The sequence below is a fragment of the Cordyceps javanica genome, chromosome 1 (genome assembly GCF_051103115.1).
Source record: "Cordyceps javanica chromosome 1, complete sequence".
NCBI lineage: Eukaryota > Fungi > Ascomycota > Sordariomycetes > Hypocreales > Cordycipitaceae > Cordyceps > Cordyceps javanica.
The window spans coordinates 1,870,528-1,892,424 of NC_139295.1; the positions used below are offsets into that span (position 1 = coordinate 1,870,528).

The following is a 21,897-nucleotide window of genomic DNA, read 5'->3' on the forward strand; positions in this document are numbered from 1 at the left end:
CACAAATTCTTAATATTCTTGGAGGTTGCTCATCTGACACTGGCTGTTGGTACTTGCGCTGTTTCGTCCAAGCATCTAGGCTTGGGCTCTTATCCTGGTTTGAAAGTGGCCAATATTTCGTACCACTGATGGGATTCACTGTGGAGACACCCGAGCGGTCGCTACAGCGTGGCTGGTCTACGAGTAGGGAATCCGTTGTTTGGATATGTGATCTCAACCTGCGCGGCGTGTGTTCGCTGCCGCCAGACGACGACTGGTGGGCGGACTAACCACGGCGTGTCTTTTTCCGGGTGCAAGGGGGAATATTTGCTACTCTGTCGCGCCATTTCGTTTCTTTTGGAGGTTTATTTGGGCATTGAAGTTGCATTTCCGGTATCCTGTTTGTTTCCTTTGGCTCTTGTCTATCGAAAATGATCTACAACACCACGTGTACGATTAGCAAGAAAAACTTGTGCCTAGTATATTATTTTGATTTGATTTGATTGATTGATACCAATTCATGTACTACTATATCTGACTAGTACAATGGTAATGCCTGCTTATGCGAATACTGTTCCAAACCATGTGTTGAATCTTAATTGTACCAAGTCATGACATCCTACCAGCCTCAAGATTCTCATCGCCATGAAACTTTTTGATCCGCTTCCACGGCCTCCTCAACCGCCACGGCCCCGCCGTCACCCTTCCACTCGCCGCCGAAACTAGCCTCCTCTTGCGCCTCTTCGCCTGGCCGCTCACCTGAGCCGGCCCGTCGTGCTTGATTGACGCTGCCGCCGATGCCGATGCCGCGGCCGATGCCGCGGTCCCCAAACCACCCCCTCCGCCGCCACCCCCGCCGCCCTCGGCGCCGAGCCACCGGCCTCCCAGCACGGCGCCGAGCCCCACCCTGCAGCGCCTCGCGAGGAAGGCGAAGCCGTTGGTCTGCAGCAGCACGACGACGGCCATGAAGGGCACGCACACGAGCACCATGGTCAGCGCGAAGCGCCAGTCGGTCGGCGAGATGGAGAACTCGGTGATGCCGAAGACGGACGTGACAAAGGTCAGCGGCAGGAAGATCATGGAGATCATGGTCAGGATCTGGATGTTGTCGCCCTGGTCGATGGCGCGGCGCGACTCCTTGATCGAGGAGCCGCTGAAGAGCTGGTCGCGCAGGTTCTCAATCTCCTTGCGGGTGCGCTCGTTGCGCTTCATAATGGCCGAAATGTCGGACACGACCTTTTCCAGCTCGGTGCGCAGGGCCGCCATGGCTTCATGGTGCTGGTGCTGCGCCGCCGCCGCGTCACGGGCTTCGGGGGACGAGGGGAGGGAGAAGGAGGCGTCTAGAGAAGACGACGACGGGTACGGCCAGAGAAGCGGGTGCGAGCCAGACCAGAAATCGGGCGTAAAGGTGTTGGTGTAGGTGGCGACCATGGCGGCGAGGCCGGTGTTGATGACGGCGAGCGTGTTATAGGCCCAGAAGTAGCGGCGGATGTAGGTGAAGTGCTTGTCCTCGAAGAGGAGCTTGTCGCGCAGCCGGCGGTCAAACATGAATTGGGTCTATTCAGCAGTTGAGTAAAGGGTAGAAGAGCTTCATGATCAGCAGAGAATGGGGCAGCTTACAGGAGGCGTGATGAGCTTGGTAATCTTTTCGTGCAGGATGAGGTTCCGCTTCCCCGCGTCGCGGTACTCGGAAATGAGCAGGTCCAGGAACGCGTACGGCCCGTTGGCAAACGACTTTTGCGCGCAAAACTCGTCGCCGCGGACCGTGTGCTCGTCGTCGGGGAAGGACTGCACGCTCAGCAGGTGCCAGGCGCCAAAGGTGTCGTAGAGGAAGCCCTCGCGGGCGGCGCGCTCCCGGCGGGAGCGCATGCGCAGCGACTTGACGGGCTCGCCGGCGAGGGACAGCGCCAGCACGGAGCTGCACTCGGCAATGTCGATGTGGTCGGCGAGCTTCTCGTCCGAGGGGCGCGCCTCGTACCGCTGCCACGGCGCCGGCGTCAGGCCGTCGCCGACCGAGGTGTAGTACTTGAAGGCGATGTAGAAGGACCGCTGGCGGAGCTGGGCGAGGGTGTCTGCGGCGGCGCCGGGCGGCGGTCGATGATGGTCATGGGGGAGGAGGGGGCTGCTCATGCTGGCACTGATGCTGCTGCTGCTGCTGCTGCTGCTGCGCTCAAAGGCGCGCTGCATAAAGGCGTGCGAGAGACCCTTGTTGGGCTTGTCGGACAGCAGGTGGTAGAGAAGCTCCGACATGTCAAAATACGGCGTCATGGTGAGCTGCAGCGCGGCGAGCATGAGCGGCGTCGGCTCCTGCACAATGCTGGGATTTTGGTGCTTCTGTGTTAATAGAGAATGGGGTGCAAAGTGAAGGGTCGGGAAAAGGAGGAGAGCATCACTTACGTGATTCGGCCGACAGCCTCGCCGCTGGCATTGACCGCCTTGAGAGCATCCCAGACGATCGCCGCGTCAATCACCCCGTCCGCCGAGTCGTCTCCGTCATTGTCGCTGCCGTCGGCGCCGCCACCGCCGCCGCCGCCCTTGTGAAAGACGTCTGGCGACCCTGCTCCGTCGCCGCCGACCCTGGTCGCCGCGCCGGCCTCGTCAATCTCGTACGCCTCAAAGGTCGAGCTCACGTAGCTCTCGCGCTCGTAGGCCGCAAACTCGCGCACCGAGCCCCCCGCCACGTCAATCTCGTGCCGCCGCCGCAGCATCTCCTCGAGCACGGCCGACATCTCTTCGGTGAAGGTGGCATCGCGCAGGTACGCGAGGAAGGCGGCGTCGGAGAAGCGGGTGCGGGCCAGCCTCTTCTTCCTGGTCGCCGGAGGGCGAGCGCTGGGTTTGGAGACGCCGCCTCCGCCGGTGCCGGTGCCGGTACTAGTGGCATGGGAGAGGTCGAGGAGCGGGATAAAAGAAATGTCCTCGGCCTCAAAGTCGTCGCCGCGGCTCGGCGTCGGTGTCGAAGGCAACGGCAACGGCAGCGGCAGCGGGCGAGGCGACGAGGGCGGGAGCAGCAGGGAGCGACGGTCGGGCCCGCCCTCGAGCGTCGAGGAGCGCCGCGGGCGGACGGACGTGGTGGGCGTGAGCACATCGCTGGCAAAGGTGTGCGCGCGCAGAGGGGGTGAGGCTGTCTCGGCGATGGAGGCGGCCTTTGCGGCGGGTGCGCCGGTGGAGGTCGCGGCGACGGTGCGTGAAGGTACGGCAGGAGGAGGGTTGGCTTCGTAGAGGCTTTTCAGGCTGCGCAGGTATTCTTCGTGACGGGCTTCCACAGTCTTGAGGAGGTCGTGCACGCGCTGCGCTTCTGCGCTCATGATCCCTTCTTTTTTTTTTCTAAGCGGGTTGATGATGGCTGCCTGGCGACTAACTAGAAGCCGAGGCTGCGGATGGCATGGGTGCGCCCGGCTCGTGTAAGTGAAGTGAGCGCGAATGCAGTGATGCGAAAAGCAAGAGATTGAACAATGCCGCGATAATTTCCAGTATATCAGATAGCAGTGAATAATACAACGACACGCGGATGGGGAGGGGTGGAGGATGATGAGTCGGCCTCTTTTCTTTTTCTCTTTCCAAGAGGCAGCCCGAGACATTGATGGACGCGCAAATGTGGTGGCTGTCCGAGTCCGTCGCCCGGAGCTGGCAAGGCAGCTCGGCCACGAGCAAAAGAACGCCAACCCAACCGCAGCGCAGCGCTGACGCCAAGCCACGGAAACATGTTGACGGGGCGTATTCCTAAATCGTGTCAAACACGGTTCGGCAAACGTCGTTGCACAGTAGATCTGCAGTCCACCAAAGAAACAGCAGGGGCGCCTGGTGGCTTCACACCTGTTTCCGTTGATTTCGCAAATAAGCCGCGACGTGACACTGGTGCGGCCAGTGTCTGTTCTTCGGCCCTCAATGCAGATAACAAGAGACGACGAGTCGCATCAATAGCCAGCCGGCGTATCCGTCAGGAGATGGAATTCCGACTCCCTTAAACTCCTATACAGGCTCACACATCATACGCACATGTCCTCTTGTCACTGCCAGCTTCATTAATAAATAAAATGGTCTAATCAAATGGTATGAGCTCTACTGGTTGCGAAATTTCCCCCGTTGCTTTTCAAATACCACCCGCACATTCTGGTCTTTGGGTCTCCAAGTCAAAACCGGGACATCATCACGTCATTCATCAACGCCATAGATGAACAACCGCATCGCATACTCTGTGCATGATACTTGCTTCTTATCGCAAAGGTTCCATTATGCCTGGCGTCAAATTAATAAGGCCCCGATGTCGTTTAGGAAGCAACGCTCACGGGCTTGGCACCGGCAGCGTGGCCAGGCTTCTCGGCATCCACCTCCATGGCACCATCTTCAGCTGCTTCACCTTCGCCCTCGCCTTCGCCCTCGCCTTCAACTATTTCCTCTTCGAGTTCATCCTCACTCTCACCCTCCAAGTCGACACTGCCGTCCTCCGACGCAGCGTCCTCGTTGTCTTCGTTGGGGGGTACTGCTTCCTGGTCGCCTTCACCCATCTCGGTATCCTCACCCGGAGCAGGGGCAGGCTTCTCGCTGCCTTCAGCTTCGGCTTCGGCTTCGGCCTCGGCCTCCTCAGCAGCCTCGTCGGCGCCGTATTCTTCCTCATCGGCCACCAAGTCAGCCTCGGGCTGCTCAGGGGGAAACTCGGCGGGGGCAGAAGCTTCAGAGTCCCTAGTAGAGGTCAGTGCGTATTCCATAAGGTGTGAAAAGAGCTGGATTCCGTACCATTTGATGGCGAATCGCGTCACCCTGGGCTTTTCCGCAAGCACGTTGCGCTTTACCCGCTCAATAATGGGCTTTGTGGGAGGCTCGGCGCTGAGCTCCGGGGAGTCGTACTCGTTGTTGACATAGTATCCGACGCGAACAAATTCACGGCCGTCGTAGGAGCAAGTCAGAAGTACCACGGTTACACCAATGATATCAGCATCAGGGATTCGTGACGTGTCGGGCGCGTCAGCCTCGAAGATGAATTTGTTCACGCCGACAGGAACTGGGCCGACGAGGAGGGAATCGAGCTCTTGGTCGTATTGGTCACTGGCTGGGCGGTCAGCAAGATGAGCTCTGTCAGTGGGAAGAACAACCAACGTACGACTGAGCAGACCCGACGTAGGTGAGCTTCCATTCGAGATCTGTCCATAATCGTGAGCGTTTCCAGAGCCAGGCGTCATGGTCGCGTCAACGTACCCTTTTCGAGCTGCTCGAGGCATTCAAAGGTAATCTCAAACTCGTACTTGTCGGTGAACTTGGCGGGGTTGTTGACAACCTTGACGCCAAGGAGAGAAACGACAGACATTCCGCGCAAAAAGAGTACTGTGCGTGTGAAGAAAGGTTGGAAGGCAAGCGCCGTTGATAGAGTTGGATCGGCCGTACGTGGACAGGAAAAACGCAGAGGGTTATGTTGCGGTGTAGGCAGACGTCAAGTTGAACAGCTCTTGTTGAGGGAATCGTGCGGGGTGATGCGGGCTGCAAAGCGTGTGATGATGCCAGAAGAAGAAATTGGTCAACGCCAGGAGGGAATGGGTCCGTTTTCAAATAGGAAAGGGGGAACTGCAATTCGGTTGACCAGCCTTGGTGAACTGTTAGTATTTGCCAGAAAGAAGGCGGGACGCGACAGAGAACGGCGCGCGTTGATCAGTGAGGGCCGCTGGCTGGCGCGACTCCACCAAGGCCGCACTCTGAGGCCGTCTGATACAGGTAATAACGGGAGCTGCATCGGCGGTACTGGAAGTTTGTACCCAGTAACTACCTACTTACTCACTAGGTACCTAGTCAACGACCAAGTAACGCACAAGTACTTACCCTATCTGTAGTGGTTATACTTAGGTACGGAGTACTTCCACGCTATTAGAGTGCTGTGGCGAGTGCCGTGGCAACTGGCAAGTGCCTCGTGGCGTCCCACCAGCCCGTGGCTTATCTACCAGTAACGAGATGGCTGGAGATTAGCTCAGCTATTTTTGGTCAATCAGGAGCTTGGACGCAGAGACAGGCAACAGCCAGCAAACACCCGGCGCTATCAATCTCCATCGTCTTCATAAGACAGGCGGCAAACAGCCTCTGCTAGGGTTTGTAGCTGTCAGCTGTCAAGAAAAGTCAAACACCTGGCCATTACTTCTAGCTGCATATTCTATCAATCAAATGTCAACGGTTCCAAAATCTTATTCATCGTGTCTTGAGGGGACGCTCATCGCAAACACACCACCGTGCAGCATTTCTTCCCCTCGCTCATTCTTTGCCCGTCCACACAGCAGTGCGCCGGGATCGGGATCTTGAGCAACCCATGAAGCTTCAAGTAGGCTTTTCAAAGTCTATCCAGTTCCTGAAAACCTGTCCCTCGCGAAAACAAGAACTGAATGTGTGGTCCTCATTTTGGCACCAGGTATAGGGTAGCTTACCTGCTCATCCTATATACTCGTCGTCATGCCAACTTGGCACTGGACTGGGCCTGTAGTTCAATATTGGACTCGGTAGCTACGAGAAACATCTCGATTATCATATAACCAACTGGGCAAAATTTCAACCCTGCTTGTTGGGGACGGTCCCGCACGCCAATAGCTGAAGATGATGCATTCCCGTCACATATTAGGGCACCAAGCTGAGCAGTTGCAGGCCTACTTCATTCATTAACAATTTGGAATAACACGCCACTGTTCTTTACCCTAGTCTACAAATCGTATTTCACAACTTCCTCGACGTGAGCGATCGATTCGTCCTTGACTTGGCATTGTTGGCTGATACAGTTGCTGCCTCATTCGTGACGGGAACTGACTGCCCCCTCTTTCGCACTGAAACTTGGTATGTATAGATGAACTGTGTTTACTATTGTGTAAATGTGACCATTGTCTTGGGTTTTTCTTGGCTTTCATCGCGTGAATTTTCTGAATCATGCTTAAGACGGCCCGGGTCAAGTGAAAGGTGCGAGGCTCTGCAAGCTCAATGATGAACAGAATGTACCGTCGGACCGTTCAATTTTAGCCCAAAAAATTGCATTAAAAACCGTCTAAACCAACTTCGCTGCAATTTTCTCGAGTGCAACTGTAGCGCAGCCCTCATCGAGATCTCCGCTGGGTGCACCACCGACGCCGATTGCGCCTACCGTCTCATTTCCGGCCTTGATCGGTACACCCCCGCCAAGAATAAGGAAGTCGTCAATCGCCACAAGTTGAGCAGCGTCGGGATTCTGCTGAATGGTCTTCACCATGGCGCTGGTCGCTGTGCGGGTCGATGCAGATGTATAGGCCTTTCGGCGCGCGGCACCGGGCGTGTGGCTACCGGCGTTGTCCGCCCGAAGCAATGCACGTAGGACGCCTTCGCGATCCACCACAGCTGCCGACACGCTGTGTTGCTGCCTGGTGCATTCTTGGACAGCTTCCTGTGCAATTTCGAGAGCGAGGTCAAGCGGGATGTTGCGCGCTTGAAGAAGGGCCCCGGATGCAATTGACGATACAGCTGCCATGCAGGCGGCGGCGGCGATCCAAAATTTTGTCATCGTAGTTGACCTCGTTTCTTGTGAAGGGCTGTTGTGAAGGGCCGCGGTCTTGTGGAGTTCTCAGTGGCTTACTCGATTTGGCAATCTAATGATGAGGTTCGGAGATGTTAGAGCGGCGGATTGCCTCTGGACTTGTCAGGCCAAGCAAAAAGTTCGAGGGCCGTGCAAGGAATCTCCTTGCCCTTATATAGATTTCCAGAAGACGCATCCCCTAGTCCGAGCCCAGCTGACGACTCTAGCTTGGCTCGGAGACAACGACGAGACTAATACAACGGTGATCATATCTTTCAATCCCCCTAATATGCAGCGAGCTCACTAATATTGCCGAACGGGCCATTAACAAGACAGCTCTCAGCCAAGAGGACATGAGTCAGTATCTGCGGGCCGTGCACCAACAGTCTGGAGTATATGGCTCAGCGAGAGTTATCAGGAACTGAACCACGCACATACTACTTACGTGGTGACCCGAACAAAATCGCGGCCCGCTTCTATAATCCCTCTTTCACAGGCTTCTACTTGATATACTTTATGATGCTCTAAGCACAGCTAATCATCGTCTGCATTGCACCTACTATGATGACAGGTGTGGATTAATCTTCGCTGCACTGCCTCTATCGCTCTGCCTGAGAGTAGGAGGTGTCAGAGGTGCGCACTGGCCTACCCCAGATACATAGGAGGGCATATCAAGGCAGGGGAGCGGGTGTTCGATCAGCCCAGTAAACCCACAGGCTCTATTGCACGTTGGGACGGCGTTGTTCAGATCGCTCTCTGAGTCTTGTAATCCGTACATTGGCGTGGCTTAGTTTCGTTGGCACAACACTGGCTTTCCCACGGTTGTGGTTGCCAATCGCAGAGTTCATTGTGAAGCTTGTTTCACAATCATCAGTGATTTTCGAGCGGCCTTGAAGGTGGTGCATTCGACAGATGGCGTCGGTCATATCAATCGTGCTCAGTCACAGGATTGCCCAAGGAGAATGACCAAGTTGGACAACGCAGTAAAAGATGTGCACAATAACACTTTCTCGAAGGAGAGTATCAGGGGGTCAAGTGGCTAGCATAGCATGTGGGCATGTTGGTATCCTATCGAAGACATGTAGTAAACGTCAACAGAAATCTAAATGATGAAATACATAAATATAAACATTTCTCATCTAAATGGTATTCGTGAGATGAAGGTAATTATTATATTAAATACATAGTTTTCATAGTAAAGCCTTGACAAATATTAGAAAGAAAATTCAAGTGTGCTTTTTTTGGTGCTGGCCACACACTTTGCTGGCTACCTACCTTGCCCTCCAACACCCACTTTCGAGAAAGTGGATGTAGGATGTGTGGCACATGTACTGTAGGATCTCAAAAAGGGCTCGGAAGTGATTTTTTTTCCGGCGAGCGACTTGGATTTGATACTGGTACATCCCCGGACGGCCCCCTGCATCAAGATCCATGTCGAGTGCAGGAAGGATGCTTACCGGGTAATTACATCGTGGAGTATCCGTACTTGGTGCTGCATTCACCTGATTCGAGCCTCGCAGCTCATAACTCTGTATCAATGAGATGAGCTAACCAGTTACCTGGACTCGACTTTGTGGGTGAAGAAGGGGAAGCGACTGAGCAGGAAGCCACTGAAACGAGGCGCCTTTGACCCCCCTTCTACACTCGTGACTCACTACCTTTACCTCGATACTGACCAAGCATCCGTACTTGCTAGGTACTTTTGTGATGTTGAACATATATACCTAGACGTATATGGCTGTACTTTTCCAGCGATCGGGGTCCTCCGATTTAGAAATACCTATGCATGTGATATAGTTGTTTGGTAAAGTAGAGCCTTACTTTTTCATTTATTTTTATTTGAATCTCATCGTTGCATACTTTCAAGTTTCTGGAGCAGTGCAAGTCTCATACAACAGCCAGGCGCTAGACCGTCCACCGCCTTCTGCGGCTAGTCCTCTTTCGGTTTCTGCCACTCCCCCAGCCTCCTAGCCTTGCTTCCTACAGCTGTTTGGCTCCAGCTGTTTGCCAGGTGAATTTTTTGCGACCAACAAGCTGGATATTATCGCGGCCATTCCCAACCACCGTGCTTGCGCATTTCATCTTGCCAAATCGATTAGATAACCCCCCTGTCGATATTCATATTCAGGATAGCGGCCGGCCATTGTGTTGCTGCATTTTCGAACGGGGTCGCGCCAGCAGCGCCAGTTTGTGCTGATCACGTTGCGACAGCATAGCTGCGCGCGTCGAATCGCTGCTGTCGCTACCAAGCTCGATCTATCTTCGACTTTCCAGCTTGGGTTCCTCTCGGCTCCGCTTCCCCAATATAGCCGACCGACGCCATTGACGCAGCTGACGAGCCACACCCAGGCTTCGGCGCTGAACATCCTCGTCGCTTCCTTACACTACTCGACTAAGCCAAGAAAATCGTGGTGATGGCGTCTGACGAAGAATCATGGGCCAAGGGCGACTCAGTGGCACCTGAAGGAGATCAGGCCGAGTACGACGAAACAAATACCGAAACCACTGCTGAGGTCCCCTATGACCCGGGTCATGTTCAGGATGATGGTAGCGATGATGGAGCAGACTACGATCCGGAATCCGTTGGCATGGAGCCTACTGATGCCCCTGTAGAAGTCACGCCCCTTGAGGCTCCTCGAGAAACGCCGAGACCCAAGATGGCCGGCGGGTTCATCGTCGAGGCATCCGATGATGACGAGGACGCGACACCTGCGCAAAATGCACCATCTGGCAATGGCTCTTCTGAGAGAGGTGCCGCCTTCGCGCCTGGCCCGGGGGGATTCGCGCCTCTACCTCCTAGCATGGCTGGCCTTGATCCAGTTACTCTGTTTGAGGCTCGAATTAAAGAGGACCCACGAGGAGACATGGACGCCTGGCTCAACCTGATGAAAGAACATCGGGGTCGCAGCAGGCTGGAAGAGTTGCGCAAAGTCTACCATCGATTTCTGGAAGTATTTCCTCAAGCGGTAAGTTTGTAAGGAATTTGACTAATTCGATAAACGCTGATTGTGTTCAGGGTGACATCTGGGTTCAGTGGATCGAGCTCGAGCTCGGGTTGGACAACTTCGTTGACGCTGAGCAGCTGTTTGGCCGCTGCTTAATGACGGTGCCCAACATCAAACTTTGGACCGTCTATCTTAACTACATCAGACGCCGCAACGACCTAAACAATGATCCTTCCGGCCAAGCGAGACGAACCGTCACGCAATCGTATGAGTTTGTCATCGACAATATTGGTGTTGATAGAGATTCCGGCGACGTATGGCTCGATTACGTCCAGTTCATAAAGAATGGGCCTGGCTTAATTGGGGGCACTGGTTGGCAAGACCAGCAGAAGATGGATCAGCTACGCAAGGTCTACCATCGCGCGATCAACGTACCCATGTCCACTGTCAACACATTGTGGAAAGAATATGATCAGTTTGAGATGGGCTTGAACAAGGTTACTGGTCGCAAGTTCATTCAAGAACGCTCGCCGGGCTACATGTCTGCCAAGAGTGGGAATATTGCTCTCGATAACATCACAAAATCGTTGCACAGAGTCAACCTCCCTCGCCTTCCACCGGCTCCTGGATTTGATGGCGATACTGAGTACAGAGAGCAAGTTGAGCTATGGACGAGGTGGATTTCTTGGGAGAAGGACGATCCTCTAGTCTTGAAGGAGGAAGATCCCAAATCGTACACGCAGAGGGTTATGTATTGCTACAAGCAAGCTCTCATGGCTCTGCGCTTCTGGCCGGAATTGTGGGTCGATGCGGCAGAATGGTGCTTTCAAAACGATATTCGAGAAAATGACAGTGAAATCGGAACGCAATTTCTTGTGCAGGGCATTGCCGCAAACCCGCAGAGTGTTTTGCTAGCGCTCAAGTATGCCGATCGCATCGAAGCGACGTATCCAGGTAAAGAAGGCGACAAGTCTGAATATGCTGAGGCGACCCGCAAGCCCTATGACGCCATCCTCGACACTCTGTACAGCATGGGCGACAAGGTCAAGGAGCGCGAGAAGCTTGAAGTCTCAACCCTTAAGCAGGCGGCCGCGCAAGACCCAGAGATGCAGCAGTCCATCGAACGAGAAGAGGATGAGAATGAGAAGCCAAGATTGTCTGCCGGCGAGGAGCGCATCAAAGCCATTCAGCAGGCGTACGCGGCCGATAGCCAGCTCCTATCTCGGACGATATCCTATATCTGGATTGCTCTAGCACGCGCAATGAGAAGAATTCAAGGCAAAGGCAACCAAACGGAAGGTGGACTTCGCAAGGTGTTCACAGATGCTCGCCACAAGGGCCGTCTCACTAGTGACGTGTATGTTGCTGTTGCTCTTTTGGAGTCAGTCGTCTATAAAGATCCTGTCGGCGCCAAGATTTTTGAACGCGGTGCACGTTTGTTCCCCAATGACGAGGAGTTCATGATTGAATACCTCAAATTTCTCCATTCCAAGGACGATACCACGAGTATGTGATTTCCTTCATCATCTGACTTCGATCTAACCATAAGTAGATGCCCGTGTTGTCTTTGAAACTTGCGTTAATCGCCTAATTTCAAAGCCCGAAACTCTAGCGAAGGCCCGCCCGTTGTACGCCTACTTCCACAAATATGAATCTCAGTACGGCGAACTCTCCCAAATCTCCAAGCTAGAGGAACGCATGGCAGAGCTTTTCCCAGAAGATCCAAAGTTGAAGTATTTCACCGAACGATTCGCCTCGGACAGATTTGACCCTATTCAAACTCCGATTATTGTGTCAAAAGCTGTACAGATGCGACCTAAGAGAGCCATACCACTCATTGAAGAGCCAGCCACTATCCAGGACAGTCCCGGCCCTGTGAGACAAGAGCAGAGCCCACGACCACAATTTGCTCGAGCAACTGCTTCTCCCAAGCGGCCATTCGGTGTCGACGACGACGAGCTAAACCCGCCGAAGCGTGTCGCTCGCGGCGTTTCACCGCTCAAAGGAGCTGCGGGCCGCCGACTTGACCAACAGCGACGAAACCAAACCTCGGCGCTGCAGCGAGACATCACTTTTCTGCTGGGCATTCTGCCTCCCGCCCACACATATGATTCGCAGCGACTCACTGCAGCCAGCATGGTATCTCTCCTCCGTGATACCCCGCTGCCGGATTACATGTCTTGGAAAGCAGCCACGGGGGGGCAGTACAGGCAGATACCACAGATGCATACGAGGCAAACATCCGGTGATTTTGCGCGTCCGATGAGCCCGTATAGTCAAGTACAGAGCTCTTCCTCTGGGTACCGCAACTCTCCACTCGGAGGCGGCTACCAAGCGCCTGGTTCGAGTTGGGGAGGTGTGCAGGGCAATTACCCAGCCGGCCAATACGGCGGCCAGCGCTACCAGTGAGAATGGTAGGGAGAAGAAGACGCTCTATGCGGACAAGAGCCTTTTCTGTTTGACTAGATATGTCGCATTACTTGGCGTTTAGTTAGGGCAACCTTGGCAATTTGGACAATAAAATTCGTTGTTTTTCACTGAGACCACTGGGAGGGCAGAAGCACCCACAACTGGCTACATTTTACGCACTTTCAGACAATTTAGTTGTTTCAATCACAAAGTTCTCGCACAGTGTCACATTGGTGTACTTGTACATGATCGTAACCAGATGCGCCGTCGCACTGTGCGATGTGTGCCCGTGGCGAACACAATAGTTTCACGGTATCCACTTTGTATGGCCATATCTCGACTTTCGTGTAATTGAAACCAGCAACTATGAACAATTGGTCCTAAATATCTCTTCTAGGCTCCTGTACAAAATACAAGAGGTTGTATTCGCGCATGTGTCTCCCCGAAATTTTTTGTTGCCCTGTCTACGCCGTGCTCAATCACACACCGACCTCCTCGTCCACACCTACAAACGCACCCGTACTCACAGCCGGCATCAGCTGCAGCTGCCAGCTGCCGAGAAGGGCGTGCCAGCTGGCGGCAGTCACACATGCTGCACTATTTATTGACTCGTTCTTTTCAAGCATTTCCTCTTTTTCCTCCTTCAACCTCATCCCTTCAATCACACTGCCTGCTACTGAACATCGTTCTTAAGTATACAAACTGTCACGCCTGGCAAGCACCTGTCCTTCTCTGCAAGTTGAGCAGCCGACCAACTGTAAGTTGCTATCCCCTGAACCCCCTGTTGAATCTGTACTGCCAACTAAGCTGCCCTGCCTTTGACTCTGCGAGTCCTTCACTTTCTAAAGAGACTGACTTAAGTTCTAGATCATGGCTGATCGTGGGCGAACGGACCTTGCGAGTGGCCCTCCCTCCGGGCGTGCCCCCTCACAAGTTTCTGCTGTTCGCAGCGGAGACGTAAGCCGCGGTGCCTCTCCGGCTCGTACCGCTGCTAGTCAACCAGGACAACCTGGCTGGACTCAAGGCCCGGGGTTTGATCCCGCCCGTCTTGGACCTGCCAGGAAAGCTGGAAATACGCGGATGGAGCTGCCACCAGACGCCTATGTGTCTGATACCAAGAAATCGATGTTTACTCTTAGGGGTAATAATTTGAACACCGAAGGATCGCCCGCTACTATTGAAATAAATCAATATCGCATGACCAAATTTGATTTCTCGAAAAAGATCTACCAGTATGATGTAAGTAGACCGTGCACATTATTTCGCTGGAAGAATTGTCTAACAGTGACTAGGTCGCGCTGTCCCCTGATCCTGATAAGAAAACGGTCATACTTAAGAAAATTTGGGAGCACCCTACATTCAAGAATGCTCTCCAGAAGTACACTTACGAGATGTGGATCTGCGATGGGAACAAACTTGCTTGGTCTCCTGTTTTGGTAGATCGAGGCGAGCTTCGGTTTACAGTCAATCTTGATGACGGCCGTCCTCAAGCTCAAAATAAGCCGGCTCGTCAGAATAACACTTTCCTCGTTACGCTACGAAAGACCACCGAGGTTCAGATGTCCGCTCTGAAAGGATATCTCGAGCAACGCATCCAGTTCAACAACGCCGTTAACGAAGCATTGAACTTTGTGGATCACCTAATTCGACAATGGCCTTCGCAAAACCTCTTAGCTATCAAGAGAAACTTTTACAAGAGACAAGCCAAGGGCCGTCCTCTCATAGACGGCTCGGTCGTTGAAGTGCACAAAGGCACTTATGCCTCCGTCAGGTTAAGCCATAACCTGAACCGAGGCGGCGTCGGGCTCGCATTGAATGCAGACATTGCCAACACGTGCTTTTGGGTTGGAAACCAAACTGTAGATAGGCTGCTTTGCAACTATCTCGCAGCTGCGGAGCCGAGACGTTGGCGTAACCTCTCGCCAGGTGACCTGGCCAACCAGCTCAAACCAGTTCGTGGTAAATCTGGGCAGTGGGAGTCTAGTGATGCATTCAAGCAACTTAGAAAGCTTCGCAGACTCAAATTTACTGTTCGTCATCCAAACCGCACCGCTGCTGTGGACAAAGTTTACACGATTCAGGATATAGTCTTCCGACAGGACTATGGTGCTGAAGGTGGAACGGCACGAATGGTCAAGTTCGAGCAAAACGGCCAGCAAATTTCTGTTGCGCAATACTATGAGAAGCAGTACAAGGCTTTCCTCCGCTTCGGAAATTTCCCTCTCATTGACGCTGGCAAAGGTGGCTATATTCCGATGGAATTTGCCATGGTCGAGCCCATGCAGAGATACCCATTTAAGCTGAACCCGGACCAGACGGCCGCCATGATCAAAATTGCAGTCACACGACCGAGGGACAGGCGAGCCGACATTCAGTCCCATGTGAACGACCTTCAGATCCCAAATGACCCCTTCTTACGCCACTATGGTGTACAATTTGACCCTCAGTTTACGAAAGTTGATGCCAAAGTACTTGCGCCTCCAGCAGTTAATTTTGGAACCGGCACTGCCGATCCCAAGTTCTCTGGCCGTTGGGATCTTCGTGGGAAGAAGTTTTGGAAACAAAATTTCGCGCCATTGGCGAACTGGGCCTTCTTGGTCCTTGACAACTGTGTCCAGCTCCCCCAACTGAAAGCTTTTTCGCAAACCTTCAAGTCTACTTTCATCGGACATGGAGGCAAGTGTACTTCAGATGCGATGGTGCTCAACCCCCCTGGAAATGTGAGAAACGATGTTGCTGAGTCCCTCCATTGGGCCCATACCCAAGTTCTGAATACAACAGGGTATCCGCAGCTCATTTTCGTCGTGGTGCAGCATAAAAACAGCCCGCACTACATGCGCCTCAAGAAGTCTGCCGACTGCCGATTTGGGATCCTCACTCAAGTCGTCAATGGAAGAGCCGTGAGCGAAAACAGCGGTCAATACCATTCGAATGTTTGCATGAAAGTAAACGCCAAACTCGGTGGCGCAACAGCGCGAACTATCCCCCCCTGGAAGATCAGAACGACCACGTATTTCCCGGAGTCTCGCCCAACGATGATAATTGGAGTCGACGTTTCTCACGCCGCCCCTGGAGGTGTCACTGCTTCTGTCGCAGCTATGACCATGTCTGTTGACAAGGATGCCAACAGATACGCCGCCGCAGTGGAAACCAATGGGTACAGGACCGAGATGCTGACACCAAGCAATATCAACTTTATGTTTGGTCAACTTTCGGAGCAATGGAAAGCTAACCATGGTGTTTTTCCTAAACACATCATTTACTTTCGAGATGGTGTTGCCGAGGGTCAATTTGCGCATGTCATTGAGCAAGAGATCAATGAGATCAAACGCTACTTGAGCCGCGCTGCCCCCAATCAAACAATGCCGCAATTCACAGTCATTGTAGCCACTAAGCGCCACCACATTCGCTTTTTTCCGCAAAAGGGTGACAGAAACGGCAACGCGTTGCCAGGAACTCTTGTCGAGAAGGAAGTCACCCATCCCTTTATGTGGGATTTCTACCTCTGTTCTCACGTCGCCATTCAGGGAACAGCGCGACCGGTTCATTACAATGTTATAATGGACGAAGCAAAAATGCCTGCCAATGAGTTACAGAAGATGATTTATCATCAGAGTTACTCGTATGCGCGATCTACGACTCCTGTATCGCTGCACCCGGCAGTGTACTATGCACATCTCGCTGGTGATCGGGCTCGAGCCCATGAGAATGTGTATAGCAGCGACGGCTTCCAACAAGGTGGGAAGGGTCATGAGATGGCCCGTGACCAAGAAGCCAAGGGCCACCTAGCTGAAATGCCCACGGCTACAGATGCACCGAAACTACTGCCGCTGGGTGGTAAGCTCGGCGAGAGACCTGCGCCCGGCGAGGAAAGACAGAGAAACTTCTTTAGATCCACTATGTGGTACATTTAAAGCGATGCCAAAAACAAATTGGCAGTGAAAATCGGCGCTGAATTTGGGGATCTCGTGGTTTGACAGCGATGACACTATTGGCGGTCGGCGGTGGCGGAGGACAGTTTGCTAGATAGTCACTTGCGATAGCTAGATCAATGGACTGAAATTAGTTAACAGTCCCCCCCTGATACTTAGTGGTGATTATGTAGATATTGTCAAAAGATAATCGCCTATGGCCTATCCGAGGTATCTACCTCATGTTGGCATTCAGCACTGCCACGAAAGAGAAGGGCGTGCCTCATGCTGCCCCACCATGAACTAGAGCTGCGCGACACCTCCAGAGCTTGGTGGGAAACTCTGACCCTGCATCTACATTCAAACGGCATCATGGCAGGGTATCTACGAGGAAAGCAGGCAGGCATCCAGAATGACCTGTCTGCGAGCATTCGGCCTGAGCTGTTCACGCCCGACTACCAAGCTCGCTATGGCATTAACTCTCAGATCAGGTATGACGAAGGCGTTTCCGGCCGCCATGGACCCTGACCGACGAAACGGCCCTGCTAACGTTTTACCTCGTCAGCTGCTTCGCTTACGACCCGGTCCAGTCACTTCTCGCCATTGGCACAAGTGAAAGCAAGTTTGGTGCGGGTAAGGTTTACATCTTTGGCCAGCGCCGAGTGCAGAAGGTATTGCAGCCGCCGCGCGCAACCTCGTTCCATAGGCTGCACTTCTCCGCAAACCATCTTGTCACCCTCGATACGAAAAATGAACTCGGTCTATGGGATTTAAACACTGGCGCCCGTGTTGGTGCCCAGGTGGTGGCCGGGACAGTGGCGGCCCTGGTTGTTGATCCAATGCTGGACTGGGCCTTTATCGGTCTGCAGAATGGCGATGTAATGGCGTACGATTTGGATCGCCATTCGCTCTCGCGCTCTTTTCGGTTGCCCAACTTTTGGAAAGAAAGGGATCCTGGGGCGCGAGCCGTGACTCTGGTCTGCATGGCCATGCACCCGCGCGATGTGGGCAAGCTACTCATCGGCTACACGCACGGCGCCGTCGTATACTCGTTCAAGCAAAACAGACCGGTCCAATACTTTGAATACATCGTTCCGCGCGGCGCTCCAGGAGGAAATGGAGCCGGCATGGAGACGATGCGCAAACCAAGACTGACGCATGCCCTGTGGCACCCCTCTGGAACATTTATCCTGACGGCCCACGACGATGGCAGCTTGGTCTTTTGGGACCTCAAAGACGCTAAGATTGTACTAGCACGAACTCTAACGACTACCGGGATTGAACTACCTTCATCAGCTCCTACGCAGCCGGCATTTGTTGAGCCATATTCCAGGATAGCCTGGTGCTGCAAGGAGAACTGCGATGATTCTGGCCTTCTCATCGCTGGAGGACATCCTTCTACATCAGGAGAAAATAACCTTACTTTCATCGATCTTGGTCTAACCCCCGTCTATGCGACATCATCTTGGCAGTCTCTTGCAACCTACTTCCATGGCAAGCGCAGTATTCAATTGACGCTACCCCCTGGAGCACAAGCTGTCGATTTTCTCCTAATCCCACGCTCCTCACCACACTTCCATGGTGCACAGGACCCAATCGCTATTCTTGCCTTGCTAAGCGCGGGTGAGCTCCTTACTCTGAGCTTTCCGTCCGGTTATCCCATTAGTCCAACGAACCAACTCCACCCCTCAACCTTTTTCGTGCATCCATTTATCACCAAAGTACACGTCTCTAGTCTAGAGCGGCCCAGGTGGCTATTTATGATCGAAAAGAGAGACCAGGGTGAGCCTATTCTCAAGGGTGGTGCGGAGGGCGCAAGACCTCGCAAGCGATTCGAGGACAGAACTATCATCCAAGCGGCCCATGCCGATAGCATAATTCGCATTTGGGACTCGGGCCATGCTGATGATATCGAAAATGCCCAGCCTATTCAGGTGGATATAGCCCGTGCACTGGATCGCTACGATGATGTTGACATCTCATGTATGAGTATGGCAAGCAATACTGGTGAATTCGTCGTCGGTACTAGAACGGGCGAGGCGATTGTCTTTCGATGGGGAAAGAATCGTTTCCATGGAAAGGCCGAATCACCGCCTATCCACCCTAACCCTAAGGGTCTGACCGATATAAGCTCCCGCGCAGAGCCAAATCTCAAGGAAGGCTTGCAGCCATTTGTTCTGTATGAGATGGTGATGGGACCGATCACAGCGGTGAAGCTCTCTGACGTCGGCTTCGTTGCTGTGGGATCTGAACTCGGCTTCCTTACTATTATCGATCTCCGAGGTCCACAAATCATATATCAGGCTCCGATGACCGATTTCGCCAAGCAAGAAAAGCGCAGCTCGCTTTTCAAGGGTGGCCACAGCCGCTCAGACTCCGCGCCGCAAAAGGAGTGGCCTGTTGTCATGGAATTCGGGGTCATGACCCTAGATGATGATAAATATTCTAGCATATGCTGTTTCGTTGGTACCAACCTCGGAAAGATTATCACGTTCAAGCTTCTCCCCGCTGCCAATGGCACATATTCGGTTCAACTAGCCGGTGTTTTGGCGCTTGACAGCAAAGTTATCTCCCTCAACGCTATCGAGGTGAACACAGGCAGACCCGCTGCAGCTACAGGGCAGACTGTTGCTGGACTACGCGACGGAAGACAAGTTAATGGTGCTGTTGTTGCTGTTACACAAACCGAAATACGCATCTTTCACCCCGCCAACTCGAAGGGCGCATCAAAGGAATTCGACAATATGTTATGCGACGCGGCGTCCGTTGCAGAGCTTGAACTGCAGGGTTACGCAATTGTCGCAGTGTTTGGTGACCGAACTGCGCGGGCCTTTTCCATCCCCGCGCTGAAGGAAATAGGCAAAGCCGATCTTCCCACCCTAGATCCCACTCGGATCACTGGAACGGTAGTAACACAAACAGGTGACATATTTGGCTGGACAGGGCCTAGTGAATTAGAGGTTATTCATGTTTGGGGCACTGGCAAGGCTCTGGAAGACTCGCCAGACGTGCTCATTAACTCAAAGCTCGAATGCCCGCCGCGGCCGACCATCTCTAACATGCAGTGGATCTCTGGCACACAGTATGTGTCCGTCCTTGATCTGGACATCCTCGTTGGCGGACCTGACCGGCCACCAAGCAAGCGCATGCTCGATGCTGCCGCTGCAGAGCAGCGAGCTGCTCGGCAAGGTGGCGCTGGAAGCTCTGCTGCAGGCGGTGCGCAAGAAGGATGGGGCTCCTACTTGTCTCGGCAGCTAGCTGAACGCACAGAGAAGCTCAATATTATGGGTGATAGCATGGACAATCTGCAGGCACAGAGTCAAGGCTGGGCGGATGATGTGAACAAGTATATGAGCAAGCAGAAGCGTGGGCTTGTCATGGGAGCTCTGAAGAGCAAATTTTTCTGAGCCGAATGTAATGTTTCCACGTAGTTTCCGAGATATGATAATAGACTGATAGTGAAGCCGAAGATCGTGATCAACGCGACCACTAGGGTAAGGCAAGAGCTGAATAGAATATTCCCACAACCTTGTGGCGATCACGCATAACAGCCATAACGAACGACATTTAATGTTCATGACCACAACAACACAGCTAACGAAACCAGTAGGGCAGGGTTTCTGCAGAGCCTCTATTGCGTCACGGGGGTTCCACTACTGCTGGGTCGCTCCATACATGAGGTTTATTCTGCTGGTTAATACTGATTACCATTTCTCTCGCAATACTGAACGAGATGCCGAGACAGATAGAACATCGTTGCCAGATCGAGAACGCCGGCAATTGGCGTTGATCGGGCGGTGTGTCCCGAGACGCATCGTCAATGTATCCCCAGACCGACATCCGATGTCTCAGTTGGTGCAGCAAGCGCTTGCATCTCAATTATTGGGCTTTTACGATAAGGCAGCGATACGAAACCACGACGTTGCAAACGTGCGACCCCTTCTTCCGTTTTCTTTTTCATATCGGCTGACCAGCCGAGCATGCCAATGTGGGAATTCGTGTATTCCGTCAGCATCTCCCTCTACCTGATCGGCAACTACGTCGAGTGGAGGGACAGCATCTTCACACTCACGCACGACGCCCTGTCGCTGTGGCTCTGGCTCTTCTCCCGCCGGCAGGTGCTCACGTCCTCGTCGCCTGCGGCGGCGACCAAGCGCACACATGCGGACCACAACTCGACGTCCATGTGGATGCCGCCGGGCTCGTCCGAGATGAAGCTGCGCACCAAGGCCCTGTTCGCGCTCGGGCCGGTGGCGGCGCACCCGTACCGGACCTACCAGGGCGCGCAGGTCCGCCACCACCTGCGCTACATGGCCGGCCTGCTGCCGGCGCCGGCGGCGGAGGCCTTTGTACCCATGCACGCGCCCTACTCGTTTGCCCGGACCGTAAGAGATTTTGTCGCTCTCAAGTGCGGCGAGAACAGCGGCGACAAGCACGGCCACCGCTTCTTCGTCTTCCACCCGGACACGGCCTGGATGGGGGCCTTTCAGCGGCTGCACGAGGTGGAGGGCCCGCTCCCGCCCGAGTTCGCCGGCGTGTCGCACAACCTCTTCGTCCTCGCGCGCTGGATGCTGTGCGAGCGGGTCGCGCTGGTCCAGGCCCTGGGGGAGGACGCCGGGCGGGCGGTGCGCTTCCACATACTCGTCCCGACCGCCGAGACGCTGGTGATCCCGCAGCCCTTTTGCTTCGTGGACGCTCTGGCGCCGCTGACGATCGAGGGTCCCGTCAGCAACGGCCACCCGCTGGTGTGGTTCGCGGTGGCGCCGGGACTGGCGGCGGCAGCAACAACAACGGCGATTGGTCTGCGCGACGTCGGCGCGATCCCGCCGCCGTGCCCCGATCTGGCCGAGGGCAAGGCCTTTATTGCCATGTGCCTACTCTGGATAGCAGCCTCGCCGTTACTCGTGGCTCTCTGTAGACTGCTCTGCTTTGTGCACCTACCGTTCTACGTGGCGCTCGCGCTGTCGCTCGCGTTTCATGGCTTGGCACTCAACGTGACACTGTGGTTCAAGAGGCAGGTGACTGAGTACTATATGCAAGAGGACCCCCCAATCATGCTCGGGTAAGGACCGATGGTACGAGAAGGTGATGAATAATCACATGCGAAATGTAGGAACAACAGTGGCGATGACTTAAAGATTTGTAC

The 21,897-nt window shown here is 53.8% G+C and overlaps 7 protein-coding genes across 7 annotated transcripts; 4 read left to right on the forward strand and 3 right to left on the reverse strand.

Moving 5' to 3' along the window:
* Window positions 1-588: 588 nt before the first annotated feature.
* V2A60_000587 (cora-like Mg2+ transporter protein-domain-containing protein) lies at window positions 589-3,284 on the reverse strand (the record flags this gene model as incomplete). Its single annotated transcript, XM_083251956.1, has 3 exons — window positions 589-1,536; window positions 1,600-2,296; window positions 2,377-3,284. 3 exons carry the CDS (start codon window positions 3,282-3,284, stop codon window positions 589-591), a joined length of 2,553 nt encoding a protein of 850 aa, XP_083108082.1.
* A 963-nt stretch (window positions 3,285-4,247) lies between these two features.
* Window positions 4,248-5,281, reverse strand: V2A60_000588 (nucleosome assembly factor ASF1; the record flags this gene model as incomplete). The annotated part of the gene is made up of 4 exons (XM_083251957.1): window positions 4,248-4,659; window positions 4,714-5,022; window positions 5,078-5,117; window positions 5,173-5,281. The coding sequence occupies 4 exons, from the start codon at window positions 5,279-5,281 to the stop codon at window positions 4,248-4,250; spliced, it is 870 nt and encodes a 289-aa protein (XP_083108083.1).
* Window positions 5,282-6,985: 1,704 nt separating this feature from the next.
* On the reverse strand, window positions 6,986-7,474 carry V2A60_000589 (GlcG/HbpS family heme-binding protein; the record flags this gene model as incomplete). The annotated part of the gene is made up of 1 exon (XM_083251958.1): window positions 6,986-7,474. One exon carries the CDS (start codon window positions 7,472-7,474, stop codon window positions 6,986-6,988), a length of 489 nt encoding a protein of 162 aa, XP_083108084.1.
* Window positions 7,475-9,900: 2,426 nt separating this feature from the next.
* On the forward strand, window positions 9,901-12,840 carry V2A60_000590 (cleavage polyadenylation factor subunit RNA14; the record flags this gene model as incomplete). The annotated part of the gene is made up of 3 exons (XM_083251959.1): window positions 9,901-10,452; window positions 10,503-11,937; window positions 11,984-12,840. The coding sequence occupies 3 exons, from the start codon at window positions 9,901-9,903 to the stop codon at window positions 12,838-12,840; spliced, it is 2,844 nt and encodes a 947-aa protein (XP_083108085.1).
* An 870-nt stretch (window positions 12,841-13,710) lies between these two features.
* Window positions 13,711-16,754, forward strand: V2A60_000591 (Piwi domain-containing protein; the record flags this gene model as incomplete). Its single annotated transcript, XM_083251960.1, has 2 exons — window positions 13,711-14,079; window positions 14,133-16,754. 2 exons carry the CDS (start codon window positions 13,711-13,713, stop codon window positions 16,752-16,754), a joined length of 2,991 nt encoding a protein of 996 aa, XP_083108086.1.
* A 369-nt stretch (window positions 16,755-17,123) lies between these two features.
* V2A60_000592 (lethal giant larvae like, C-terminal-domain-containing protein) lies at window positions 17,124-20,158 on the forward strand (the record flags this gene model as incomplete). Its single annotated transcript, XM_083251961.1, has 2 exons — window positions 17,124-17,242; window positions 17,317-20,158. 2 exons carry the CDS (start codon window positions 17,124-17,126, stop codon window positions 20,156-20,158), a joined length of 2,961 nt encoding a protein of 986 aa, XP_083108087.1.
* A 573-nt stretch (window positions 20,159-20,731) lies between these two features.
* V2A60_000593 (uncharacterized protein) lies at window positions 20,732-21,817 on the forward strand (the record flags this gene model as incomplete). Its single annotated transcript, XM_083251962.1, has 1 exon — window positions 20,732-21,817. One exon carries the CDS (start codon window positions 20,732-20,734, stop codon window positions 21,815-21,817), a length of 1,086 nt encoding a protein of 361 aa, XP_083108088.1.
* Window positions 21,818-21,897: the final 80 nt, after the last annotated feature.